Source organism: Megalobrama amblycephala, linkage group LG18, assembly GCF_018812025.1.
Source record: "Megalobrama amblycephala isolate DHTTF-2021 linkage group LG18, ASM1881202v1, whole genome shotgun sequence".
Taxonomy (NCBI): domain Eukaryota; kingdom Metazoa; phylum Chordata; class Actinopteri; order Cypriniformes; family Xenocyprididae; genus Megalobrama; species Megalobrama amblycephala.
The window spans coordinates 29,763,008-29,776,339 of NC_063061.1; the positions used below are offsets into that span (position 1 = coordinate 29,763,008).

Here is a 13,332-nt window from a genome sequence, read left to right on the forward strand (position 1 = left end):
AAATGAAAATTCTGTCATCATTTCCTTACCCTCAAGTTGTTCCAAACCCATATGGCTTGCTTTATTTTGGAGAGGCTGCTCACTGCAGAGCATCCTACCTGGATGTAATGGGTGGAGCTAGATGGTCCAACCAAACCCTAATAACCCTATCGCTACACATAACTCCACCCATCATTTGGATCTGCAGTGAGCACCACTTGTTATTTTGTGGATCACAGAAGGGTAAGGATTTATTATATTATCATTATCTTGGATGCTCTTCCACATACTCTATAATGAAAGTGAATGGTGACTGGAGCGTTTGCACTTCAAAAATCATGAAAAGCACCATAAAAGCATCATATAAAGTTGTCCTCTGGTGTAAAATATATTTAAAGAATCGAAATATAGTGAGAAAACTGTATGAGTTAACTTTTTAGTGCTTTCCATGCCTGTTTTGGAGCTCGACAGCTCCAGTCTCCATTCACTTTTATAGTATGAAAAAGAGCAGCTTGGACATTCGCAAAGTATCTTTATTTATGTTCTACGGAAGAAAGTCATACAGGTTTCGAACCACATGAGGACTTAAGGTTATTAATGACAAATTTCTATTTCAGGTGAACGACCCCTTTAAGTGGAAGGTCAGTAGGGTCGGACTATGTGTTATTTCAGGTCACCTCAGCTTTCAGCAATTACTCAGGTGTTTTTCCATACCATATTGTCTTTCCCCTACAGCAGCTGTGCATTGTGGGAGACATCTGGCTGGCTGCTCCAGAGACTGCTGTGCAATATGACCTCTCCAGCTCCCATTCGTCCCCACAAACAAGAGCAACTCCGATTACGTAATTGTCTGCTTGCCTTGTCGTCTTCCACTCATTCAGATTCTCACTCTCCTCCTTTCATCTCTCTCTTTTATTATCTCTCTGTCCTTCCCTCCTTCTCCTGAATGCATGATTGCAGTGTATCATCAGTCTCATAGGGTTGACTTTCCAGAGACGCATCACGCCACCCCTGTCCAACAATACACTCCTGAATCATCTGTTACTGCGCTGCTGTGACCATCTGGTCCTGTTTCAATTATCCCTGTTCCTTAGAGAGGACTATGAATGAAACATACTGGCTAAAAAACAAAGGCCAAACAATCTATGTATTAAAAAAAAAAACAACTTTATTGATTATATGAAGAATATGCTAATAGATCAGATCAATATGCTTTATGAAATATCAGACTATTATGCAATATACGCTGCCCTTTTTCCTTTTTTTCCCCTGTGGCTTTTCAGAGGCTTAGAAATGATAAAATATGCGTGTGGAGGGGATTATAACTCTTATCAGTACGACTCATGAATATTAATTAGGTGACGTAATGCTCATCCAGTAGTCAGAACCGATTTGCTGAAAATCAGCTAACGAGCCAAATTAGGATTACTGCTTACTGATTCAATCAAATGCTGATACAACTATGGTGTACTATGGTGTAATTTGATAAGCACAGATTTTAAAAAATATATTTAGTTATTTCTTAAACCCCAAACATCAATTATCACTCTAAAAAAAAAAAAGCAATTAATCTGAACATTAGTGACATTGTTTAGTGTTGTTGGGAATGTCTATAATATCTCTTGTGGTCATGTTTACATCGGTTTGGTCATTTTCCAATTTGTTGAGGTTACACGCAATTGCATTTTTCTTTCAACTTGCATTGTTCAGTCAACAAAAAGAAAGTTGGTTTGTGACTGCGAAACAAAAAGCAATGTTAAGGTTTGCTGTAACCGTGGAGATGAGACATGGAATCTCAACCCAACTGCACGGAATATAATTAAGTAAACTACTTAAGCTGGTCCTTGCCAAAGAATAAAAGAGAGATGGATGGATGAATGGATGGCTGTACTGCCAAAGCTCTTTCTCTGTCTGACAGGAATAAAGGCAGCGATAAATGACAGGCCTGCAACAAAGTACCTCTGGATGACGCCGATTGACTCCACCTCACTCTTTCTCCTCTTTTTCTCTGCTAGACTCCGGAAAACCCTGCCAGGAGGTGACACAACTTTAATGGCAGAGAGGGCAAGCTCACTTGAGTGCGGTTAGAGGTTAGAGCCATGCTCATGAAGGGGCAGTGTTAGCCTGGGGTTAAGCAGGAAGAGCTCCTTCTGGGCAAATAAAGGTTCACTTCAGACACGAGCAGAGCCCTGAACTGGATTAGTAGTATAAATGAATGGGGCTCTTGCCAAAACAGGCTTGCGCAGGAAATAAAAAAAATAGTTTCTTTATTGTTGATGTGTTGTTTTGCATTGATAAGAGAATATCTTGACCTTCCTGATAACATAACCAACTGCATCACCTACGGATTAAAATCCAATCCTGAGACTCAATTTCTCCTTAAAATTAAATAAAGGAAGTAATTAAGTAATTACAATTTAAAGCTGCAGTCTGTAAGTTTTGCCTCTTTGTCGCCATCTTTGTTTGAAACCTGCAATTGCAGTTAGTTGCGGAATTATCATTTTACATGGGTTGTGCATAGGCACGGCTCCTCAGCGTGGATAAAACTAATGTTTCGAGGAATGTAGGCTGTCAGTCAAAGCACTGGTGTGGATATTGTACAGTCCCTCCAGAAAAACGCGGAATTTTTTTGTGATTGTTGCGGGCTAAAATGCTTGATTTTGCGGCACGTTTTCTTAAAAAATGCGATGGAATATGCTGGATATTTTTGCAATTTTATGCAATGAAATTGCGGGAACTTGCAAAAACTGTGATTTGATGAAAAACAGAAAAAAAATAAAAGGTGATTCCCCCAACACCCTGTTCTCACTAGGCTACTACTTTAATGTAAAGAGTAATTTCCTATTACTTCCTATGATAAGCAAGCATACTAAATCACAGAATATTTAAGTTCTCATTCTGTTTTATTTCAGAACTTAATTAACACATGGCTCAAACTTACAAAACATTGAGTTTCTGTAGCTTTACAAAAGGAATATGAGTTTGTAGAAAGGCGCTATATAAAATAAACGTATTATTATGAATATCCAACAACTTCTATAAAATTGAATAAATAAAATATTTTAAAAATGTGTGCCTCTTCCTGCCTGCTTCCGCTGCTGCTTTAACCATCCTTGGCGGTGGCAAAGTGAAAGTGGTTTTCCAGCGTCAACACGCAGTTGCACGGAGTGCAAAATATTGTCATGTAACACACCGGGAAACTGCTTCGCGCGGTCTTTTGCACTTATTTTTATTGGCAAATGAGAATGATTTGTGTGCTTCATCATGGTTTCATGGTTTGCAGATGATGTTCACGTCGCGTAATTACGTCACTTCACAAGGTTCCCATGGCAATAGGGGGAAAATAATGGCGCTTTACTAGTGTGAAGTAAACGCAACATTTTTCAACTTTCTGCTAAGATATATGTGACTTTTATGAAATCATGCCAGCCCCGCATATATTTTGCTTGCTGAAATCGGCAATTTATGCGGCGAAAGTGCGGCGTATTTGAAAAAATGCGACCCCCGCATAAATATGCGGACTTTGGCTGATTATGCATGAAATCAGGCGATCGCAAAATCTGGAGGGACTGATTGTACTTCAGAATAACAGATACTACGTCTTGGAAGTACAACCATAATAATAAGTTTCACCGGAAAATGTAATCTGAACAAATAAGTAACATGTCTGCCATTTTGTTCTGACCAACTGAAAAAAATATCTAAAAAATATCTAAAATTCTACAATAAACTCTAATGGTGATTAAATCAAATTAATATTATTATTGTTATACTTTGTTCTCAAATTGTTAATGTTAACATCAGCATTGCGAGATTACGTGTATTTAGTGTGTATTAGCGTTATCTAAGTAGCATTATTTACACAACGAACCATTAAAATGTCTTACCTGTCCAGCAGAAAAAAGCAATCTCTGCATCCATTTTAAACCCCTTAAAAACACAGTTCACGCCACCTTTCAAAAGCCCTGACGATATTTTTATTCTTGTTTTCACACGGGTCTGGTCACATTCCCTTTTTTGCTGATAGCCACTTCGAAGTCCGAAGTCTTTTTTACTATTGGTGATTCACCAGTTGTCGATGATGATGGTCGTCTTTACCATTCTTGATTACAATCAGCCATCAAAATGACAAGCTTAATTATTACAGCTGCTGTAAAAGAGCCTTTAAATGATCCGCCACCTGCAGTGTTCGGGACTTGCGCAATAATTGATTTTGGATCATTTTTAACCAAAAACAGTTACAGACTGCAGCTTTAAATAAATAAATAAAAGCTTAAAAAAGAAATTTCGGTTGCTTTATTTTACAGTGAGTGTACTTACAGTGTACTTAGTACTGAGTAGTGTAAGGTAACAACATGTGTTAAGTTAAGGTTTAGGGGTAGGTTCAGGGTACCTAGTTATTACCCAGTTAGAGTCATTACTACAATAATTACATAGTATATACATGAGAAACAGGACTGTAAAATAAAGTGCTACAGAAATTTTACACACCTGCAATCCAACATGCTCAAAATACCATACCAAATTGTGGTACTTAACATTTCTAGATTATCAACTCAAGTCAAAAGATGATCGGCATCAGCATCTGTCAGCATTTCTGAACCATCCAAGACAACTACATCTCTGTCTCTGGCTGAGGTAATCAGAATTTTCCAGACCAGCCTATCAAATGTTTCTCTAAGCTAAAACGCATTGCTGCATTACACACCACTAAAGCATCATCATCAATCTTTCCCTCAGGTTTTCAAACCAAGCACAATGTGATTCTTTTATGCATCAAGGTAAAAAATCATTTTACTTCAGTTTCATCATCATAATGGTGGTGAAATGACAGTTTCCTCTGTAATTTCAAACACAAAAGCCCTATTTGAATGAGACCAGTGACCCTGAGAAGATTCAATAAATGTTTGTTTCATAGACGTTAATGTGTAATTTTAAACAGGTTTGTGTTTTTCTCACACAATGTGAAACTACAAACCAATAACAGAAAAAAACACCTCAGAGATCCTTAGAAAAATCTAATCCTGTCCAGATAGAAACATCTGAGACAGCATATTATTTTTCTCCCTCACTTCTTTTCATTTATTTCAAACACTGAATATTGTAAATAAAGCTGAAGTGGTTGGACTGGAGGGATGGCGGGGTGGGCCGTGGTGCAGAAGCTAGCGTTTGACATCACACGCTGTCATTTTGTGACATTTAAAGGGTACAAAAGGGATACTCACGAAATCCTGTAGAGCAGAGAGGCAAGGCAGACAAAAAGGAGAGAGAAAGACAGACAGAATGCTTAGATAACAACCACATTTGAAGAAAGTGTGTGTGGTCATCGTGTTCTTGTCGGCTCTCTGAGTCAGTTTGACAGTAAATGTCACTAAATGAATGTGTGTTAGTAGCGAGAAACCTGTTGTGCCATCTGTACTTGAGGTCAATATAGGCTTCAAACTTCACTCTGTGTGTGTGTGTGTGTGTGTGTGTGTGTGTGTGTGTGTGTGTGTGTGTGTGTGTGTGTGTGAGAGAGAGATGAAGTGAGTACTCACGCCTGCATGGTCGTGGTAGCAGTCTGAAAGCTGAACATGTTCTCTTTAGGGAACCAACTGTTATCGTCTGGTTAGAAACAGACATATAGGGACCACATTAGTATGGTTGAAATGATGCATCTGAATGTATGAATTGTGTCAAACTGAACAAACATATACAGTGGCCCCAAAAAGTTTTTGGATGTGTAAGCCACACTCAGTAGGAATGTAGGAATTTCACTGCACTACACAATATCAAAGCAAATTAGCACCCAAATTACTATTGTTGGCTATTTTTACTATATTTATATTTCTATTACTATTGCTATTTTATAATAAAAGCAAAAAACTGTTTATGTTAGAGATATGTCTATCTGCTGATTCTAAGACTACTGGAAAACTACCTGCTTAACTTGATGCCGAAAGGTTCTAACTTTGCTCAAAGTTAGTAAGCGATTCCATAACACAGTATTTAAGAATTACAATGGCTGTACTTAAAGGGTTAGTTCACCCAAAAATGAAAATAATGTCATTTATAACTCACCCTCATGTCGTTCTACATACGTAAGACCTTTGTTCATCTTCAGAACACAAATTAAGATATTGTTGATGAAATCCGATGGCTCAGTGAGGCCTCTATTGCCAGCAATGTCACCGAATCTCTCAAGATCCAGAAAGCTACTCAAAACATATTTAAAACAGTTCTTGTGAGTTCAGTGGTTCTACCTTAATATTATAAAGCGACGAGAATACATTTTGTGCACAAAAAAAAAAAAACGACTTTTCAACAATATCTAGTGATGGCTGATTTCAAAACACTGCTTCATGAAGATTCCAATCTTTACAAATCTTTTGTTTCGAATCAGTTGTTCAGAGCATCAAAGTCACGTGATTTCAGCAGTTTGATATGTGATCTGAATCACTGACTCAAATTTTTTTTTGTCTTTTTTTTTTTTTTTAATTCGCATTGCTTTATAATATTAAGGTAGAACCACTGTAGTCACATGAACTGTTTTAAATATGTTTTTAGTACCTTTCTGGATCTTGAGAGGTTCGGTGACATTGCTGGCAATAGAGGCCTCACCGAGCCATCAGATTTCATCAAAAATATCTTAATTTGTGTTCCGAAGATGAACGAAGGCCTTATGGGTGTAGAACGACATGAGGGTGAGTAATAAATGACATTATTTTAATTTTTGGGTGAACTAACCCTTTAATACTTAAGTAGTTTTCCGGGGTGTATATAATAAAGGATGTGAAATAATTGCCTAATATTAACTCTACTTTAGTGGTGCAAGGATACTGCACAACGTCACGATTACCGACCTTCTCATCTAAGATGCCACAGTGATCAAATAGCGCTCGTCAATGTCAAAATGTTTGAGATGACCAATCAAATCAAATTAGACGGGCTTTATGTTAACAGAAGCTGCAGTGCTGAGTGCAAATTCCAGCACAATGATTCAGTTAACAGTCATAAAGTGTGAGATAAGATGCAAGTATAGCTAAAACATTTAATATTTGACAGCTTTTTTTACGATTGAAATGTTAAACAACCGACAGAAATAATCAGGAATGCAAACTTGTAATTTCGCCATTTTGAATTTAAAATATACAAAGTTCTGGCATGAAACTCTAGATGGCACAGGCTGATTCTTAAGTCATTTAGGTAAGGTTCTAAACTCATTTGGTAGCGATCATATCATTACCTACATAGCGCAGCTGATTGGCTGCTGTGGTATCAGTGGCCAATGAGCTTGCTGCTCAACATTCAAATACGTGGCATTGTTCGCTGTTAGCAGTCTGCAGCTCGCTTTCAGAAACCCTCCACCTTCCCCAGCTCCACCTGAATAGATCTGCTACGGGTTTATTTAATGTACGTTATATGTGCAGCAGCAGCATGTCTTACATAATCACAGCAATGTCTGTCATGACAGAAATATAATTTGCATGATTTATGTAATTTAATTAGTAACTGTCAATGTGACGAGACAAGTAAGGTAACAAAGCCATTTTCATCACATTAGGCGTTAGATATTTGATAAACAGTTACCTAGCTTTCCATTGTCTAAGAAAATGATTCATAAAACATATGAATATCAGTTGACCCAATGTTTAATTTCTTCACTGACACGGGTGAAAATATTCAATCAAAGCTCAGCTTTGGGAAGGGAAGAGACACAGGGAAAGATGAGGGAAACTGAGAGACAAAAGAAGGACAGAAGGTGATGGAGATGAGAGAGGAAGAGCAGGTATTGACAAATAATTTATATTACTGCCCACTAACATGGTTTTAAAGCTATTGTTATCCAATTTTTTGGCCTTCAAACGTCTTAAAATGTAGGTAGCATGCCCCCGAACCCCCCATCAAGCTCAATTTTGGGACCTCTGTATTTCTAAAACCCTGCATTCAAACATTCATTTAAGTGTAGTTTAGCGTCCAAATACTTTTTGGGGCCACTGTGTGCAGATTCACCAGCAACAACACACACATAGTCCACTCCACAGAGGGAGAGAGCACAAAAGAGACACACAGGAGAGAAGAGAGAGACACAGGAGAGCGGGAAAAATACAGACCACGGCACATCGAACACATCGACGCCCACCATTGTTGGCTGATCCCCACCCCTTCCCCTCGGCCAGAACCTCTCTCTCTTTCTCTCTCTTGCCGCTCTCCCCCTCTCACCTCGCTCCAGCCCAGTCATGCGGTCCACACTGCACATCCGCTCTAGTGGTGGCCGGCGCTGCTTGCCTGCCTCTCGGGTGCTGCTTTCCAGGTCCAGGGAGCCCTGGCTGCGTGATGGAGCCCCAGAGCAGGACTCACACGCCAGGCCACATTCCTTTCCTCCCCCCAGCCGCGAATGTTGTGCGCGCTGACTGAGCTCTGCAGAGGCTGGGAAAGATGGTGGTGGTGTGCCCCGTGCTGATGGTGCGACGTTCCAGCACTAGAGATGTGCTGCTGGGGGTTGGTTCCGCCATTTCCGCCTCCACTGATGTTGCCATGATGGTGGTTACCATGATGGATGGTTGCCGTGATGGTGGTTGCCGCTCCCGCTCCCACTTCCGCTTCCGCTTCCATGGTGGCGGTGGTGCTGAGTCGGAGAAGACGAGTTGGAGGACGTAGAGGGCTGGGCATGACACGCCTCACGTCCCCCTTTCAAGACCTCGAGCTCCAGGTTCTCCTTGCTTCCCCGGCTGGTTCCCAGCATGCCGCTCTCTCCAGTGATGGTATAGACCCGAGCAGGCTGCAGGGCGCACTCCACACACTTCTGCTGGTCCTCCTCTGCTGAGAAGCTGCGCTCTAGGGACAGCCGGCTCTTGGAGGAAGTCGTCGGAGGTGGTGGTTCCAGGAGGCCCACGGCGGGGTTAATCAAGCTGGGGTCGGCGCTGACGGCGATGCAGCTGTGAAAGTTGTTGTTCTGAGCACACAGGCTGTCTGGGGAATCAGAGTCGTGGCCAACGAGGGTGTCAGACAGTAAGTGATCTTCAAATCAAACATTAGGACAGATGCCGAGAGAAAGAAAGAGGAACAAGTGAGAAACAGCAAGAGATGCACAGAGAAAAAGACAGATGAGGCAACACACGCTACATTAAGAAGTGGCACAGTTTCTCATGAAACATGAACACGCCTGGAGTCTGAGAACATCACAGGCTCTAAATGGACCAGAAAAAAAGAAGAGCAAAGAGAAACCGCAGAAAGAAAGAGGAATGGAGATATCTGACCTGATCCGTGGTTCTCAGGATGGGTATGAAGGTACTCTCCAAATGCACGAGCTGCTCTGCAAAGAAACACACACGCATTGGTCATTGGCAGGTCCAGATTGTGAATACAGTCACAGCTGAAGGATGGTGTTAGGCACGACATGCTGTGAAGTCATGAGCAAATGACTCGGTTCTATTAATGAATCGTCCAAAAAGACTCCAAAATGAAGTACAGGATTAAATCAGTCTGATGAATCTTTCAACAAATGAACTCACTAATTCAGACCGAACAGTTTTGAGTACTTTTATTTTCTATTAATTTTCTACTTTTATTTTGAGTATTTTTTTCCTACTATGGAAGTCATTGGCTACCGTCAACTGTTTGATTACCAACATTCTTTAAAATATCTTCTTTTGTGTTCAACAGAAGAAAGAAACTCATACAGGTTTGGAACAACATGACATGAGGGTGAGTAAATGATGACAGAATTTTCCTTTTTGGGTGAACTGTCTAAAACCTGAAGACCTTCGTTCATCTTCGGAACACAAATTAAGATATTTTTGATAAAATCCGATGGCTCAGTGAGGCCTCCATTGCCAGCAAGATAATTAACACTTTCAGCGCCCTGAAAGCTACTAAAGACATATTTAAAACAGTTCATGTGACTACAGTGGTTCAACCTTAATGTTACGAAGCGACGAGAATACTTTTTGTTCACCAAAAAAACAAAATAGCGACTTTGTTCAACAATATCTAGTGATGGGCGATTTCAAAACACCGCTTCATGAAGCTCGGCGCACGTATCAAACTGCCAAAGTCACGTTATTTCAGTAAACAAGGCTTTGTTACGTCATAAGTGTTTGGAAACGTTTCGAAATTTCAATGGTTCACCACTGGGGAGCGTGACTTTGGCAGTTTAATACACGCTCTGAACCACTGATTCGAAACAAAAGATTTGTTAAGCTTCGAAGCTTCATGAAGCAGTGTTTTGAAATCGCCCATCACTAGATATTGTTGAATAAAGTCGTTATTTTGTTTTTTTGGCGCACAAAAAGTATTCTCGTCGCTTCATAACATTAAGGTTGAACCACTGTAGTTACATGACCTGTTTTAAATATGTCTTTAGTAGCTTTCTGGGCATTTGAAAGTGTTAATTATCTTGCTGGCAATGCAGGCCTCACTGAGCCATCGGATGTTATCAAAAATATCTTAATTTGTGTTCAAAAAATGAACGAAGGTCTTACGGGTGTGGAACAACATGAGGGTGAGTAATAAATGACAGAATTTTCAGTTTTGGGTGAACTAACCTTTTAAATAGTATCATTACTGACTGATAGCTCATATGATAATGTATAGGTAGAAATACACATTTGAAAAAAAAATAATAATAATAATAAAAAAAGTAGAAAAGTCTAGTACTCTCATCTCTATTTAGCAGATTTCACCATATGAAATCCATTCTGCAGAATTCCAAGATTTTCTCCAAAATCAGCTTAGCCATCGGGCTACAAAACCACTGAAGCATCACACAGTGTAATCCAGCACACCATAAGCCATTGACCCTGTCAGCAGCTGATCATATTTAACATTTACTGCAATCCTTTCATTACATAAATCCTATTTAAATGAATTGAGCCCATCGTGATGCCTTTTATGAAAGAACTTCAAAGCATACAAGCAAGCAATAAAGTCAACTTGCACTTTAAAACATGCATACAGCTGCAAATCCTACATGTAAAAATTATATCACAATATTTATCACTTTATTTTTATTTAATTATTATTTTAGTCAGAATCTTTGTCTTAAAACAATCATAATTTTGTTTTTCATGACCATTGACACTAATGAGAGTTTACTTGCTGCCGTGCCTTTAAGACTTATATGTAAATATCCTTTTCACATGTGACTGCACTTTAAACTCATTTAAGTACAAAAGATCAAGTAAATTAGATTACTGATGATATGGCCCCCTTTAAATACACAGTTTTATGTGAAAGCCCTTTTAGATAAAGTCTAGATGGATGACGGTTCCTTATGTATCATAACTCCTCCTGCTTCCGGACCCGGCTGTCAGTTTCTCTCGCTTCTTTTTCAATTTGAGAAATGACAGGCACAGTGCGGACTACTCTTAGCCTCTTAATGTCACCTGCTAAGCTGACACCAGCCTTGGATATAAAGGGCTTTCACAGGGATATGAGTAATGCTCTGCATGCGGCAGCTGTCTGCGTCGGGAGGTTTGAAAGCTGGACTCCTCAAACTTGAGAATGTGGCTCGGCTTCTGCAGTGTGAAGGCTGAAATGAGGGGCAGGCATGTGGAAACGCATGTGACTGAAAAAGAGGGCATGTGGCAGAAAGAAAGGTGGGAAAACAAGAGTGGAGGAGAGGAAGGGAGAAAGAGAGAGGAGGAGGAGGAGGAAGAACAGAGACACACGCTCTGTGTAAATGTAATTGGTTGCTTTGTATTTCAGTGCCACCCACAGATTCAGATGTAGAGTTTTTTTATCTTTCCAGTCCAAGAGGAAGGATGTGGGAGAATGATGGATTTAAGGGTGAAAAAGGGACAAACAGAGACATGGAGACAAATAGAAATATGAAATGAAGACGGAAAAAGATTAATGAGAAAGGCACAACAGAAAAGACAAAGACAAAAAGAAAGATCGATTTTATAGTATTTGATAGTTGCTATTCATTATAAATGCTACCATTAGCATGACAACTGAGAAAAGTGAAATTGAAAAAAAACAAAAACATGACTGGTCAGCATTACTTTTACCATTTTTAATCACTTTTTACAGTATTGAGGCCATAAGAATAATAAAACTAAAATTGTTTAAAATTAGTATAGCATGTCACACTGCATGTCATAACTACCCAGGTCTGCATGTGTTTTTATTAAATATAATGGAAATGATCCCCATTAGAATATGAAAACAGCTTGGATTGGTTCGAATTACAGACTCATAACAGTGATGCAAATTATCAGCTTGATAACCTCAAGAGATGTTCAAAACCTCATTCATACCGCAGCATCAAAGTAAGCACTAATTTGACACTTAATTCGCAGGCGGCTATAAAGAGAGTGTCAGAGACAGAGTGAGCGAGAAGTCGGATAAAAACTGCAAAATGAACATCATGACGCTTCCCACAGGAAATATTTGTCACCACTGGTCCATTGTAAACAACAGGAATTCAAAGAGACAGAAAGAGAAACACTAATTAGTTTGGGCCTGAGGGGGTTTCATCAGTAACAATCGATAACACCAACTGAGAATCATGGGAAATGATTTAACCAATCAGAACAGCCGATTAAGATTTTAATAAATAATGAGGCCAGTACAACCAAAGAGACTTCGGAGGTTCACTTTTCATAAGCACATATTGACGCCTTGATAATAAATGAACAACAGCTTATTCTGTTTCGCATACGGTGGCTTTGGCACTCGCGACTGTGTAAATCTCAGAGTGAGTCATTGCTTCTCGGGAAGCTGATTCAGTCTTGTAGGAGACATGACAGATGAGTCCTTAATACGCTGCGGCTGAACCCGTTTTCGCCACACAGACAAATATTTGCAGTCACCAGCACATGCATTCATACCTTTAATGTATCTAATGAACCTGTTCTGCACAATATACGGCCCACATGTAATTACATACATTCCCCACGCATGGAAAACCCACTCCGATCTCAATATTGCAACCTCCTCCACAGAAGCTGTCACACGCCCTGGAATCATTCCACAGGAATCCCTGGTGTATTGCAGTCGCCCTCAGCTTTCCTGACGTAACATACAACAACATGACACTTGTGACAGCACTTTAAATTATTCAGTTTCACCATTAACAGGTTGTGTTGAACCGGGTCATTCTCACCCATTCCGTAACAAGCATCCTCCAATGTGAGAGGGTTAATTGGAGTGCCAGTTCAGTCTGAAGAGCTACATACTTGACCTGAAGAGTGGGGGGATGCAGAAACGAGCAAGGGCAGATGATACTTTACCTGAAGGTGTATAAATAGTGCTTCTGTTATAACAAATGCCCCTGCTTTCAACTTGCTTTAGATGCATATCATTATAGTACGGCTCTTTTTTGAAACCTATAACGAGCGTAGTGCCTACATAGGCCACTTACTACTT

The 13,332-nt window shown here is 39.8% G+C and overlaps 1 protein-coding gene across 1 annotated transcript in view; it reads right to left on the reverse strand.

The window, feature by feature from the left end:
• Positions 1-13,332, reverse strand: part of nsmfa (NMDA receptor synaptonuclear signaling and neuronal migration factor a) — a 48,519-nt gene that overhangs the window by 22,783 nt on the left and 12,404 nt on the right. The window contains 6 exon segments of the mRNA XM_048166559.1: positions 5,205-5,210; positions 5,517-5,583; positions 8,182-8,343; positions 8,346-8,517; positions 8,519-8,979; positions 9,219-9,274. Of these exon segments, the coding sequence (XP_048022516.1) occupies positions 5,205-5,210; positions 5,517-5,583; positions 8,182-8,343; positions 8,346-8,517; positions 8,519-8,979; positions 9,219-9,274 (924 nt within the window).